The 15,477-nt window shown below is 41.8% G+C and overlaps 1 protein-coding gene across 10 annotated transcripts in view; it reads right to left on the bottom strand.

Annotated features, from left to right (window-relative positions):
• Nucleotides 1-5,329: 5,329 nt before the first annotated feature.
• Nucleotides 5,330-15,477, bottom strand: part of HUWE1 (HECT, UBA and WWE domain containing E3 ubiquitin protein ligase 1) — a 102,681-nt gene continuing 92,533 nt past the window's right edge. For 8 of the 10 annotated variants that reach the window (XM_087925711.1, XM_087925709.1, XM_087925716.1 and 5 more), the window contains 16 exons: nucleotides 14,514-14,638; nucleotides 14,250-14,406; nucleotides 13,004-13,136; nucleotides 12,713-12,915; nucleotides 12,439-12,566; nucleotides 10,140-10,236; nucleotides 9,516-9,671; nucleotides 9,181-9,426; nucleotides 8,843-8,960; nucleotides 8,282-8,422; nucleotides 7,741-8,028; nucleotides 7,537-7,642; nucleotides 7,318-7,435; nucleotides 6,896-7,077; nucleotides 6,364-6,554; nucleotides 5,330-5,840 (listed from right to left, as the gene is read on the bottom strand). In XM_087925711.1, coding sequence (XP_087781837.1) covers nucleotides 5,738-5,840; nucleotides 6,364-6,554; nucleotides 6,896-7,077; nucleotides 7,318-7,435; nucleotides 7,537-7,642; nucleotides 7,741-8,028; nucleotides 8,282-8,422; nucleotides 8,843-8,960; nucleotides 9,181-9,426; nucleotides 9,516-9,671; nucleotides 10,140-10,236; nucleotides 12,439-12,566; nucleotides 12,713-12,915; nucleotides 13,004-13,136; nucleotides 14,250-14,406; nucleotides 14,514-14,638 — 2,492 coding nt within the window. In that variant the 3' untranslated portion in view covers nucleotides 5,330-5,737. The remainder of the gene's footprint in view (nucleotides 5,841-6,363; nucleotides 6,555-6,895; nucleotides 7,078-7,317; nucleotides 7,436-7,536; nucleotides 7,643-7,740; nucleotides 8,029-8,281; nucleotides 8,423-8,842; nucleotides 8,961-9,180; nucleotides 9,427-9,515; nucleotides 9,672-10,139; nucleotides 10,237-12,438; nucleotides 12,567-12,712; nucleotides 12,916-13,003; nucleotides 13,137-14,249; nucleotides 14,407-14,513; nucleotides 14,639-15,477) is intronic. The other 2 variants (XM_087925714.1, XM_087925718.1) reach the window with 2 other exon arrangements.

Below are 15,477 nucleotides of genomic sequence, written 5' to 3'. Positions count from 1 at the left end.
CTTTTTGTAGCCGCAAAATGATAATCGTTGCTTTTCTGGCCATTTGGCAACTCTCTTGCATATATGTACATGCAATATATTGTATATCAATACACCTTTATACTGTAAAAAGGCAAATAAGAAATGTCATCAATGGAAAGTTATATCCTCATTTCCTTTCTGCTTTAAGTAGTTCCTTAGTTATACTATATCTCCTAGGATACTTCTTGACATGAATTTTTTCCACTTTTGAAAAAATTGTGTTGTTCTGTTGGAAAAACAGTCCTGGGATAATCTTGAGTTATCAAATGCTTTGTTTGAATGTTCACACCAGTTCTTTACAATGTAAATGTGGAACAGTAAAGTTAGCTGTGCGGAGGAGTATTAACCATGGCCGAAATTCAAGTCAACTGGATGGTCCTTCAGTATGGACAGAAAAGGCTATGCATAAATATAGCCTCACACTTTGCGGTTATTAGTTTGATTACTTATTAAAAACAGCAGCCCTCAAACACACACACAGACACCTCCCCCCTTCTAAATAGCAATAGCATTTAGACTTGTATACTGCTTCACAGTGCTTTTACAGCCCTCTCTAAGCGATTTACAGAGTCAGCCTATTGCCCCCAACAATCTGGGCCCTCATTTTACCCACCTCAGAAGGATGGAAGGCCGAATCAACTTTGAGCCGCACAGAATTGAACTCCTGGAGTGAGCAATGAGTTAGCCCTGCAGTACTGCATTCTAACCACTGCACCACCATGGCTCTAAAAATCAGAATATTCATGGCATGTATATTTTCAGGCCTCCGCACTATTACAGCCAAGGCCTATCCAAAGCTGCATATTCCATCTCCCAGTCTTAATGAGGCATAGCTGTCTATGGTTTAAAGATGTTTTCTAGAGCATCTCTGTACTGTCGCTATACTGTGTGGAACATAGGAATGGCGTGAGGCGAGTGAGGAAAGCCAGGCTTGCACATTAACTTGATGGCAGAATGGCAGAAAATTTCAAGGCCTGACTCCACTTAGAAAATGCAAGGAAATACAGGTGGTCCTCAAGTTATGACCACAATTGAATCCAAAATTCATATTGCTAAGTTGTTAAGTGAGTTTGCCATTTTGTGACTTTTCTCGCCAGAGTTGTTAAGTGAATCATTGCATTGGTTAAGTTAGTAACATTTTGTTGTCAGCTTTTGATAGGAAATAAATAATAGACTTGAAGACTGGGCTGCTCAACAACACTGAGGATTGTTATGTTCACATTTTGTGGCTGGTAATTGCTATTCATTTTAACAATGGCTAATTTATGTTTCCTCATAAGATATGGTTTCTTACTGTTGCTGATAAATGGCTAGAAGGGACATTTTCACTCCATCCTGCAGCCAACTGCCACTTTTCTGCTTAGAGCTGTATTTTTTAAAACATGAATTTTAAAAGGTGTTTCTGCCAGTTTCACTTTAGTCTAAGTAAGTGTTTGCAATACTTGGACTCCAACTTCCAGAATTCCCCAGTTATCAAGAAACATGAGAAACACTGGCCTAAGCAAATTGAACAGGATTTACCTAGATTTCTCACATTAATATCCCACCCTTCCTGGGAAGAGACCAGGGGTAGCATATGTAAGATATACCATTCCTCCCTTATTTAACCTTCAAGAAATTCGGGCCAAGGGCTGGACTGAAAAGCAGCGCTATTTCAGAGCTGTCTTATGAATTTGAGAGACTGAAGATCCATCAGTATCCTGTTCTGGAGGAAGAAAACTACCATCATATATAAATATTAAACCAGTCCTGAAAGGAAGACCAGTGCTAAATCTTAGGAAGGACTGAGGGGGAGAGAACAGGGATTAAAGAAACAGACCCTGCACTTGTGAGAAAATGCTAAGAAGAAAAAAATTGTGCTCCTTTAGAGTTGCATCCAAGGTCAGCTGGATTTATTTCCCTTTGCAGGTATGACATGCCTTCCTGGCTCCTTAAGGTCCCTCTCCCCATTTGTCCAGTTTTGTTCCCCACCTCCATTCTTAGGTAGGTTATGAAAAACGTAATAGTTAAAACTTAAAAACCCTGGTAGTGCATTATGAACTTCCAAGTCACCTTAGCAGCTGTTAGATATCTAGGTTTATGGATAATTAGCTTAAAAAGAGTTTAAAGAAGTATTTTAGGCACTGTTAAGAGTAACTGGAACCAAGGTCAGGTATGAGAGCAGTATTAGAGAGCCAGTTTCATATAGTGGTTAGGGTAGGGGCCTAGAAACCGGGAGACTGAGAGTTCTAGTCCTGCCTTAGGCATGAAAGTCAGCTGGTCTTTTCCATGCAGCCCAGCACATCTCATAGGTGGTGGTTGTGATGAAAATAGGAGGCTGGAGTATGTTTGGCACTTTGAGTTAAAAAGGCAAAATAAAAATCAAACAAATAAGATATTTGCATTTTTAGTGCTATTGTTAGGATTATGGATGCTCAGTTGGGCCAAACATGATGTTAGCGTAAACTTGGCATACCCCAAACATGGAAATGGTATTTTGAACCTGATCCTTGATACCGAATCCAGAGGAAACGGACGTTTCCCAGAAGTCAGAAAAAGGCTGAGTCTTCTGGAACTATCTCATCTCAGCTGTAAACTGATCAAACGGCTTTAACCAACTCATGTATACCCAGAATTGTCTGTCGTTAACATACTGCCATAACTAAACACAGTAGTTTAGTAGTTGTTGGTAAGTTAAAAATGGTAAAGCTTTTCCTGTCAGTTGTCTCAGATTTTATGGCACAGTGATCATGTTTCTTGATCGAGAGCCAGTGTTGTCTTGAAGACAATTTCCATTGTCATGTGGCAAAGGTGCATAGAACGTTGCTACCGTCTCACCAAAGTGGTACCTATTAATCTACTTGCATATGCATGTTTTTGGACTGCTAAGTGGTCAGGAGCCAGGGCAAGTAACAGAAACTCACCCTGTTGTGTTGAGCTCGGCTCTTGAACTTGGGCTGTCAGCTCTTCCAACTGACAAACATTTGAAACATCTTATGCATTTTGTTTAGAGCATGCCCTCTTCCTTTGATCTTGTGCTGTCTGCACTCTGTTGCTAAGCTAGGACTTATTTGAAATCTCATTAGGCCATACAAGGCTTTGTTTTGGGCATAGCATGAGTATAGGAATACAGCCATTGTGCCTGTATCCCTTCTGCTGTTAAGCCACAGATCTGTGAAATCATTTTATGTGGGAGATACAGTGGTTAGTGTGATACTAGGACCAGAGAAACTAAGATTAAAAAATTTCTTAAGACACAAAATGAATGGTGACCTTGAGCCAATAACCACTCAGAAGAAAGGAAGAATCATCTATATTGTACTGTAATTCACAGAGAAGACATACTATGTTACTCCCAAGTTTTGGTCACCTTGAACATAAATTGTTGACAATTTTTGGAAGACCCATGGGGCTGCATTCAAGGCTTTTGTTAAGTTCCTATAGCCTGGGGGCTTCGATTGTGCACACTCCCTTCTATACGTAATAGAGCTGGAATGCCCATCTTTATTACTGGCCAACATCAAGAAGGATCAGTAAGGGCAATTTTCAGAAAACAAAGCACTGAATAAAATTATCTTTTAATTTTACTGAATAAAATTATCTTTTAATTATCAATTTACCATGTCTGTAAATTGACTTCTGAATGCATGCACATATTCTCACACACAAGCCCCCTCCTACAAATGCACACAAAACCGTTTTCTCCTCCTGTTACTAAGACAGTTACTCAATCTCTTCTTCCCACTAACTATATATTGATACTATCCTATTCTCTCAGCGAAAGGAGAGAGTCTGACTGTAATAGGCCAGCATGCTTAAAATAAAACTGGAGTAGGCAAATAGCACTGTGACGCACTGGTCAATTTCAGGTGACTATTTGATGCCAGCTGATTGTTGAAATTCTTGCAAAGAATAAGGAAAGGAAGGGCCTGATCTGATCTGATATTCACAGAGAACTGGAATTAAAGATAGATTTGGGTTAATCCATCTCTGAGGTCAATGAATAGTGAAATAGTGAAAGAAAAAAACAAGGAACTAAGAAGCCAACAGTCTAAAGCAGGGCTGTGAAACACGCGGCCCACAGCCTGGATGCGTCATGCGCTGGCCACGTCCACACCTGGTTTAGCAAAGGGGAAAAAATTTGTGATATGTCATGTGACGATGCGAGTTTGACACCCTTGGTCTAAAGGGAGCAGAGGCACAATTAGAAAAATTCAAAATCCTTCATAAGCCTTGGAGGTAGTTATAAAGCAGTGATCAGATCACACATTAGTCATGCAGAAATTCCAAACTGCATATGGGCAATTCCATCTAAAAAGAGTACGCACAAATCAAAGGCTGTATTTAGTGACGTGAGTATTGCTAAATATATTTCTTTAAGCTCAATTATATGTTATCTTACAAATCTGTGCAAACTCATATTGAAATGTTCATGTTGTGCAGAAAAACACTATTTCCAATTTATTCTTCCAGGAAAAAAAAAACTACACCTCCCCACCCCTGCCTCAATTTATAATGCAGTTGCTTAGGAGGAAATTTTTCTCCGACTTTTCGACGGAGAAACAGCATACGTTGTTATGTTCAGTCTGTGACTCTCCTGGCCTCTCACTACAGCCATCCAGTTTTCAAATTCTGAGGATCTTTTTAATGAATCAAGAGCAGGCATGAATCATGAAAACTTACTTCAGGGGTTACTGTCCAGATGTTTTGAACATTTGCCTTCCCGTGCTTAGCAATTCCTTTTAGTTCTCAAATAATAAGCATACAGTGTAAATGGTGCAGGAATCCTGAGGAAGGTTTAACACACACACACACCCCGCCAAATCACAATAGAAAGACCTTCAAATTCAGTGCAATTTTGAAAAGTTATTGTGATTTCCACTGCAGCAGTAGATAAATCAATTTTTTTGGGGGGAATGGCATGGGTTGTGTAATAAATGTGCATGAGAGAGAGAGAGAGAGAGAGAGAGAGAGAGAGAGAGAGAGAGAGAGAGAGAGAATTTTAGCCACAACATACAAGATGGCAGTCTTGTCAACCTGGATTTTTCTAAGTCACTTTCTTTCTCCATTATGTGTACTGCAAATTAAAGCATCACTGATCACTCAGAAAGCCATATGGCATGCTAGTTCAATAATCTCACCGTATGCAATCTGCTTTTTCCCCTATTAAGGACTTCCAATTTTTTATTATATAACCGTATCTTCACATAAAAATCAAGAAACTGCATTTTTGTTGTGGTAACCATCCAAGACTTTTTTTTCCTGGCAAAGCCCACTGTTTCTTTCAATTTTCATCCCTCCTCCTGAATGAATACAGGCACAAACAATCTTATCAAGAGTGGGCTTTTATTTTTTTTCCTTTTTTGGAATTTTTTTAAACCTTAGGTTCCCTTCCAGCAGCAAATGGGTGCCAAGGAAAGAGACCAACAAAAGAATCCAAATGCTCCCTCCCGCCGCCTAATCAACACATTCCAAGCACAAATTAAGAAATGCAAACTAAACCAAAAAATATATATATATTTGTATATATAATTTGTCTTTCTCTCTCCGGGTTGCACCCCACCCTGCTCCGCCTCCAATGACGGCTGGGGTTCTGTGGCTCTCTTCAGTAAGGGGGCAGCAGGGCACGCACACACACACAGGTGGTTGGAAAAGGAGGAGGAGCATCACTTGGTTCCACTCCCTCCCGTTGCTCCCCAAGTCTGACAGTAGAAAAATATGGCAGCTGGAGCCACCCTTATGCCAGGCCAAAGCCTTCTGAGCATTCCTGGATGGCCAGTAGCAGCATGTGACGCAGTTTCTCATAGCTTTCATAGGCAGGGAGGTCCAGCTGGTTGAAACTGGTGGAAGAAAACAGTAATTAAAGGAGGGAAGGCAAGGAACAGCAATCAGCTACACTGCTTGCTTGCAATAACTCTCACTAGGGATCTGCACTCCCCTTTTTGAAAATTAATCACTACCAATTCAGATTATATACATATATCACCAATTCTTCCTTCATTTGGTTTTGTTTTTTTCCTTCAGCTGCACAGCAGACCTAAGTAGGAGATTAACTGGAGTGGTATAAAAATCCCCCACAAAACAAAACCTCCCCCCAGATATTGCAGGAAAATAATTTCTTCATTAAGTAGCTGTGTCATGGGACAAATATAAATACACAAAAGGGTAGCACAAAAAAAAAAAATCTAGATCTTGCAGAAGTTGATTAATGGTTTGGATTCTTCAACAGTGCTATTTCTTTTAGATGAAGGAGTTATTGCAGAGGGAAACACTAAAAAAAAAAAAAAGACCTGGGAATATTCTGAGAAACAAAAACACATCTCAATAATGGATTTTATCCAACACTCCCACTTGGCCCCTTACCACGTGTGAGCAGAAGGCAATCTGTCCGTTGAGCGGTCATCTCTGTGGATCTGAAATTTCTGGATACCATTCATGCCCTCTAGGGCAGCAAAGCCCTGCAAGGGCACCTTGGATGTGCCAGTGACGAACTGCAGGAACTTCGCTCTGTCAGCCTGATCAAAGGAACGCAGTGCTCGCCAGAACCACTGGATCTACGGGGGACAAAGGAAAGAGTGGAGGGCAATGTCAGGAGTTTTGTTTTGGTTCAAAAATGATGAAACATTTTGGATCCTCTGGAAAAAAATAAGAGGCTATCCAAAAAAGATAAACATAAGGACAATTTAGTCCCAGAAAGGGACCCATTTCAATGAAGCTTTAACAGAAGGAATTCTGGAATATTTCAACACGACGAATTCTGGAACGTTTGATGAATTCTGGATAATAATATGGTGAATTCTGGAATATTTAAACAACCCCACCCCCCAGTTCGATCTTAATACTGCCTCTCTAGATGCAAGATAAGCAGGCACCTGCCTGGAACTGAAAGCCTAACCTGGATGGAGTTTGCCTGATACTTGTGATACTCTGTATTGGATTTCAGGTCATCAATATCAATGGTAGGTAGCCCCGAGATTAGAAGCTCCAGCTCCTGTTCAGTGAAGATGGAGATGAGGCGCTTGGGGATGATCTCATAGAAGCCCTCCAAAAAGGCAGCCAGCTGCTTGCGGATTGCCCCTGCCAGAAGAAAACAGGATGCTTCATGAGAAAGATTCTTCCTTCATTAATCCCTAATTCTCCATAGAATGCAATCTATAAATCAATGATTTTTCATATTGGCTCTGTGTGCAATTTTCTATATAAAGTTTACCATCTGTCATGCAGTTAGTTGGGCACAGGAGTTTCAGAAAGCCCAAGAACTGATAGATACATGGCTTGGACCCTGCCCCGTCCCAGATCCATTGTGTCCCGACTCACCTGTCATTCTCATCTGACACACCAAGTGCACGTATTCCTTCTTGTTTTCTTCAGTCACCAGAATGTTGGCCCCATTGGGCTTGAGGTCACGTACCTCACATACACCAAATTCTTGAACCTATTTGGCAGGACGAAGGGGGGGAGGGGAGGCATCATAAGAGTGCTAAAAAGCTTGAACCAGAGAATAGGACAAGGCTACCACTTTAAACATGGGGTTACCTCAGTGCTGAACGTGAGATCATAGCCCAGTGTGGAGACATCATTCTCTAAGAGATACACCAGTCCCTGGTAGAAATGGTAATCCTCGCTCTCCATATCTGTGTACCTGCAGGTAACTGGCTGGATTAGAAGTAACTCCCAGAAAGGAAAGCTCAGGAGATAAATCCATTCATTTAACAGCCCTACAGCAAATGCACTACTTACCTGACCGATTTGCCCAGGATATGCTTGTAGAAGGAACGGGTGAAGTAGCATTCTAGTAACCGATTGTCATACACTGCCTTTGCCACAATGCGCCCGACAAACTTGAAGTAACTCAGGTGGTTGGGGTTACAGTGGGAAGAAGGATTGATGGTGTAGGTAACTCGATCACCGGGTGATGTGCGGAAAAGCGCATACATGGGGTTAAACATCTCCCGTGAGATTATCATGTACCACTCACGTAGCAAGCCTCCAGCATCCTGGCCCTCTTCTCCTTCAAATACTATGTACCTAGAGAAGGAAGGTAGTATACATACATAATAGCAACTGTCAGAGGCAGCGAGATATTAAAGCTGCCAAATTCTATCTTATCTCTTTAGTTTAAGGGAAAATTTGAACTACACATTTATTTTATATGACTTTTTTTTCTGGATATCAGCATTCAAAAACCCTAAATAACTAATAATAATTAGTATGTCATGACACCAATTTCACCACAGGCTATAGCAAAATTTCAGCAACTGGACAAGAATATATCGCTTACAGCCTGTTTTTCATTTCTTCAGGTGATTTGCGATGCAATTCCCGGTAAGAATCTTCAAAGACGTGATCTCGACGCACATGCACAGCCATATCTTCTTTCCTTAGCCCCTCATCCAACCTTTCCAATTCTTGCCGGAAATACCTGCAAAGGACGATTGAGGATGCAGCATTACTGTGCCACTGGGTGGTCGTCACGACAATGACCACAGAAAACTGAAATTAACTTAAGCATAGTTTTCTTAGGCACAGAAAAATTCAGCAGTCTGCCAGAAGGTTAAAACATTTTTGCTTATCACATCTGGGAAGCAGAAGAATAGTTGTATATTTGTCCCACAACAAAATAAAAGTCTAACAAGTTACTATTACTTGTTTTGCAGTCATCCCAACAACTAAGATAATTAAAAATATCAAGAAGATTCAAATGCAGTAGGAAATTAAAGTGTTCCAATATGGAACAATCTGTCCTAGTGCTCAAAGAAAGTATGGAGCCATACTTTCACTCCCTGCTGCTGCCTTATTTTTAAAGAAGAAACCCCAAGTATTATCCCACTCTGAAACCTACTTCCGTTTGACATCAAAGTCCAGCACACGTATATAATCAACAAGGACCGCAAAAGGACCATCAGCCAGGTGGGTAGTGGACTGGCGCAGGATCTGGTTCAGCACAGTCCGATGTGTCTCTGAAGTTGAGAGAGGCAAAGATAAATCCATAGTCTTCCCAACCAGCAACTGATTTTTCAGCTACCAGAATATCTTCTGCCCCAAAGTTGAGTCCAATTAACCATATGGTACCAATCATGATTTATCATTTACATTCCATCCCTTATTAATTCTCTTATGGTAATATTTCTGGTGCTCTTTCAATTCTCTTAAGTCTGATGTGCCTTAGTTTGAGCTTACCTGCAAAACGGAGGAATTTCTGGGTATCCGGGGGAAGGCTGGAGGAGATATGCATGGATGAAGGCTCACGGGAGAAAAAGGGGTCAAGGGAAGAGGGTGTGGCTGGTGTCAGTGGGGCAGGTGAAAGTGGCGGGGGTTCATCCTTGATATGAGCCAGCTGACTTTCCCGAGTGTCGCGTACTGGTGGCTTGCTTTCTCGCTCTGTCGCATGCACCAAAAAGAAGGCCTCCACTGCAGGCTGCAGCACTGTAAGAGAAAGCAGAAGAAAAAATAAGTCCCAAGAGGAAGTGAGGGCTAAACTAGTTGGACACATACAAGCAACCCAGAAACCTTACCAAGCACAGCGTGTTGGTCATGGGATTCTTCCAGCTCTTTCAGACACTCGCCCAACATGTCCCACAATTCATCCAGACTAAGCTGCTCACTGAGCAAAGGAAGATCTGGAGGGCGTTCTTCTTTCTCTTTCTCACCCTGCTGGGACCCTTCCAACACTGTGGAAACAAGGAAGAGGAGTTCAGCGTGACCACACCTTTAAAAGCAATCTCCCCACCCTCCCCTCAGATACTCCTAGATTTGTGACATGCAATGTGTTTTTCCAAAAAATAAGAGAACACCAAACAAGGGGCAAACAGCAATTAAATTATTGCTTATTACCTAGCCCCGATGTGGAAAAAATAATTACGCTTTCTGTGACTATGGGAAAGCAATGGTGTCATAGGAGACCATTGCAGCAAAACACCATGGAAACTAGGAAGTGTTTTTCTGGGAAGTGTTTTCTGCCAACCTCAGAAGGTAATCATTTCTCAATTTTTTTAGCAGTGGGCTGCCAATTTCAGATAATTCAGAGCAGTGCAAATAAGGGTCACGCACAGATTGTCCACTGCTGGCATTCTAAGATATAATTGCTCTCCCATATTAATGGCAGCCATTGATTAACCTTCTACGCTGAAGATACTAACCAACTGACTGGGTGTCTTGAGTGGTGGGTGATGGCTGATCCACATCCATTGGGGATTCATCCCTCCTTACAGATCCCTCTGCTTGGTTTGACTCCGACTGAAGAGAAGAGAAACACACCAATAAATGCTGCAGTCTCCTAGAAGTACTGGGGAAGTAAGTGCTGGGAGATTAGCCCAATCACTTTCCCAAGAAAGGGTAGAAAATGGAATCACACTGAACTGTACATGGTAGCACTACCAATTTTCCCTCCCTCCCACCCACCCACCCACCACAAAGACCAAAAGAGGTTAAACATGCTACTGCATACAAGCTAAAATTTGCAGGAAGAAAATTAACAAAATGGCATCGCTACAAAAGTAGATAGAAAAAAGCAAGAAGCATGAGATGCATGAAGGCTGATCATTTATAGCCTGGAGCAAAGGTTTTGCATGCACTTGAATGAGAAATTCTATAAAAGCAAATAACAGCAGTGGAAAAAAGTGGGATTCCGTCATCGGAGCCTTTCCTGCAGGAGAGAACTTATAAGTTGAAGTTACATACTGTACTAAAGCAGCTTGGCTTCAATATATTGACTCTATCTACTGTTTATCTAACAAGAGACATAAACAATAATCTTATGCTAATCAAGGCTTGATTAGTAAACTCGGTTATACTGAGAAAAATCAATGTGTGAGACTCATCTCTTACTACAATACCGTTTATAATCTTGCTGGCTGGAAAAAAAACCCTGGGAAACTGGAGAATTAGGGTCTCAAAGATGCAAACGATTATCGATGAACTGTCTGGAGAGGAGTGGCCAAGGATTTCATATATTTGGTATCAGCTTTTATTACATACACAAGTAAAAGCTGTATTCAACCAATGGACGTGCCTTATGCCTGGTATGTAATAAATAATTTCTAGCTGCTAAAACTCGGAAGTAAATTGCAGTGTTGTATTGCTGAAAGGCAGCAATAAGTAGTTGATGCACAGGCCTTCAGAGTTTGAACTTTGTAACTCAATGGATGTGATGTTCTAACCTAGGCTGTACAATTGCTGCAAGTAAAACTCGGCTTTACTCCACAACCACCATTGTGTATGGTACAAAATAGATGCTGGGTCTAAATTGAGTTAGCACTACCACAGCTCATTCACAACCAAGCACTTCAACTGAGTGTTTTGAAGTTTGGAAAAGAGTAAGGTGGAAGAGCAGAGAAAGGTAAGCCACAACCATGGTTATCAGACATATATTCAACTAATGACTCTAGCAGTTTGGGGTATTCCGTTATTTTGTTAAATCCTAGAACGTGTCAGTAAACTTGAGTCCTTCTGAAGCACTTTATTTTGTGAACTGTCAGATGAGACCACAGCAGAGATTCCTGACTACTGCTTTTTGCACCTTTGCCAAAAGGTTATCCTAATGCCTATCTTAATTTTTTTAAAGATTTAATAAATTCAACAATCAAAAAGCAAAAATGGAAAATGTGCCAAACTGATTTTGTCCATAAGTGCTGTATTTCTAATGTTCAGCCAATCCTCTTAGCTGTTAAGAAAATAGTTGGAATTTCAAAACCATGATTTTCTTCTGATCCTGCCAAAGCTATTTTCCACCTGAGTTTTGTAGAGCTCTCTTACGTTGCTTTGGCAAATAGTCCAACAGGAGCAGGCCAAGCAAAATAAGTGATATGATTACATTCAATCTGGTATAGTTTCAATGGGGTATAGAAATAAGAGAGTATGATTAATTTATTCATAGCAAGAAAGAACAAGCTCTATCATAGTGGAGTGACTTGAGAAAGAGAGGATCAGGCATTTATTTGTATTGTCACCTTTCTCCACTGCGCTACAGATCTCTCAACACTCAAACAAATAAGTTACAGTTAGCAAAAATATGTCTAAAGCCATCCAAAGGGTAGAGACCTGCCCACTTAGAAAAAAGAACACAGAATACATGTTGAGACAGTTAAGAGTACAAAACAATTCTGCATGAATGAAAAACCCTAAGGACACAATTTGTTAAGACATTCTGGAAATAGTTTTGAAGCAAGAACTCTCAGTCAACTCTAAAAAGACACAGAGAGAAAGAGATCCGGCCAGCTCCAAAGAGCAATGCTCCTAAGCTAGCCTGCTGCAGCAAGCCTTCTCTCTGGGAAGTAAATATCTGTGGTTAGGTGATGAAGCTCCCTCTCCTGCACAAAGAAGCTCTGATGACAAGAGCAGATAACCATAAAGGAGAAACAATGAGAAAAAAAGAATGAAAAAAGGGGGTTCAAATAAACAAAATGAGTGGCCTACAAGCGCCACAGGCACCATGCTAACCGTTGTTGCTTGCTGCTGCCTCCGGACCCTCTGACCCTCACGTACCATTTGTATAATGGCGTCAGCCTCAGCCTCCAGCTGCCGAACAGCGGCCTGGATGCTGCTAACTGAGCCCAGACCGGAAGTACCTACACACACACAAAGAGAGAGAGAGAAAGAATGAAGAACTAGCCCCGACTATTTGGATTCAGCCCAATGTGGGCTTTGGGCTGGGGATTCTGTGTGGCAGATGCAACCTCAGGATCTGCCTGGATTGATCCCCTGCCCAACATACCTAGCCTGCCTGTCTGTTTTGCCTTTTTGTTGGCACGGCGTGTGTCATCCCGCAATTGGATGATGACCTGCAGCACCCTTAAGAAGAACTTTTGCGTGGAGGTTTTAGAGGTCAGCATAGACATCGAGGGTAGCTGGAGCTCCCGACCACCCAGGGGACGTTTCTGCGAGGCCACAATCACCACATTTTCAGCAATGTCAAACCTGTGAGAGGGCGCAGGGTTGGAAAGGGCAAAGGTCAGCGAAGTACACTCAACAGGAGGAGAGAAGGACCAGCTGAGAGGAGACTCACCGACTCTGCATCTTGCCTTTCAATTTGGTGGTCTGAGGCTGCTCCTCTGGGAGCCCATCTGGTGAGAGAGACTCACACTGTGCTCGGCGCTGCTGCTCTAAATTGTATTCTCGCAGCTCTGCCAACAGTGTACCTGGGAAGAGAGAACGCTCTGACCATGCTGCCATAGGAGAATATCCCGTGCTGTTATTTCCGCTCTTAAAAAGTATGCAAGACTGCATACTGGATCTGACAGGATTAAAAGATCAGCTGACAATTACACCAACATAAAACCAAGACAACAATAACCCTGTCTGAACAGAGAACGCTTGTACCAGGGGAGAGAACAGGGAACGGTGAAAAGGATTCACCAACCTTCCCGTGACAGACAATTCCACAACTGGGGTGCAGCTGTTAAAAATGTTCCTTTCACATGTTAAAAATAACTGAGTATCAGGCAAAATTAGAACTCATGGATGATCATCAGAGGGAGTGGCCAGGAGGATATTGGTGATCCTGGACGTAAATCATTTTTGGTTCCTACAGGTAATATCCGCTAAGGTACTTCTGATCAACTCTGCGAGTGGATTCTGATGCAATGGGAACATCCAAAGACTCCCAAGGAAATAGATCCCAAGGATCTATTTGGCCTCCAGAAACAAATCTGGATCCATAAAACTACAAGCAATCACACTTCTATTTGAAGCAGCGATCCCTTTTTCAGAGAAATAGCTTCAGATAGCCAAACAATAGCCACTGTTTCAGAGAAATAGCTTCCTAATAGGAGCCCATACAGGCAATTCTCGCTTGCCAACCATAATTAGGACCAGCAACTCCACTGCTAGGTTCTGTGGTTGTCAAGTAAAACCTCCTGTGATTGAAGTGGAGATGCTGCAATGGTTGTAAATGTTAGGACTGCTCACAAAACTATTTTTTCCAACAGCTGCAAAATCCAATGGTCACTAAACAAGGCAAGGGCTACCTGCAGAATGCAGTTCCCTGTACTGAGGAAGATCTACAAGGATTATCTCAATTTACAGCCAAGAGAAAAAGGCTTTTAAAACAATCCTGGCTGCAAGGAGAGACTGCTCTAAATATTGGCTACAATGTATTGTCAAATGCGACTTTAAACTTGCACGTCAGGAGCACCGCATTGTTTCTTTTAAAGCAGCCCCTTTTTCTGGCTTCATCTCTGGATTGGGATGGTCAAAGGAAAAGACAAGACTTGGGTATTTAATCTATGGTGCTTCCAACACAGATAATTTACCTATTTGTTTGCAAAGGGTGTAACCCAGTTGCCGGGCCCCGTTAAGCAGGAGCTTCAGCACAGTGTCACGTGTGGATGGGTCACCTCGTGACAGTTGCAAGAGAACATTGGCAGCATCTTCCAGGCCTTCTTCAGAGCAAGAGTGAGATGTCAACACCTGGCAGAGGAAAAGAGAGTTTTGTTGTAGAGCTAGACATTTCGGCCTCTACCCACCCCCTTTGATATGTTATGTGGGGCCACTCCCATCACTCTATTGTCACTCACCTCCACGGACAGCTGAAGCTGGTTCTCCGTTAGGCCCGAAGCTGCCATTTTGCTATCAGTCCCACCTCCACCACCACCACCTCCTTCGCCTACCTTAGCTGGAGATTTGGTTGGTTTTGCGATAGCTGCAAAGAGAGAGAGAGAGAGACCACATGCAAAATCCATATCACCTTGGATTTGAACTTCAGTATTTGAATGACCTGACAACCGATGCATTGAAATCTTCTATACTTTATGTGCAAGCCTCTCCTGAACGTTTTTCTGACAATTCTATTTTAGGAGGTCTCAACACATTGCAGAAACCAATAAAATAGAGACCCCTTCTACCATCGATATTTCTCCCAGTCAAGCCATGCTGATAATAGATTCAAGAACAATAGTTAAGGTAGCAGATGGAGAATGGAAACGCTCAGGTCTCTATTCAACTGTGAAGTTCACAGGCACTTTGGACAAGTCATTAACTTAGTTCAACCTGCCTCACATAATTATTATCTGGATCACATGAGAAGTGACACCACCACCCCCCATGTTCACCTTGAGCTTTTAGGAAAAAGGGAAGACACAATCGTATTTATAGCAATTCTGTGAGAGCACATTATGGTACTTCTACTGCAGCTTTCAGCTGGAAAACATCAGCTTACTATTCTCTTAAAATATTGTTAATTTTCATGTTGTCTATACTGATATATTTGAAACCAAATGGCTATGTCCAACAAAGCTTTAGAAACCAGAGAATGACTGGATAAACAAAACAGTACGGGATGTGAGGCATCAGCTAAAATAATCTTTCCCACCACCCAGAAAATAGCAATCTTGTGATCGAGTTTTAATATAAAAGATCTTCCTTAATCAAGATAACAGCTGACAAGCCACCTCTGTTAAAGGAGACAGAAGAGACGCATTGCTATTGAAGAAGAGATAATGGATTAACTGAAACACCAATCCCTTAAATCCAATGAAATAG

The sequence above is a fragment of the Pseudonaja textilis genome, chromosome 2, assembly GCF_049901715.1.
Source record: "Pseudonaja textilis isolate UNSWEBS1 chromosome 2, rPseTex1.2, whole genome shotgun sequence".
NCBI lineage: Eukaryota > Metazoa > Chordata > Lepidosauria > Squamata > Elapidae > Pseudonaja > Pseudonaja textilis.
This window is presented reverse-complemented; position numbering and strand designations above follow the sequence as displayed.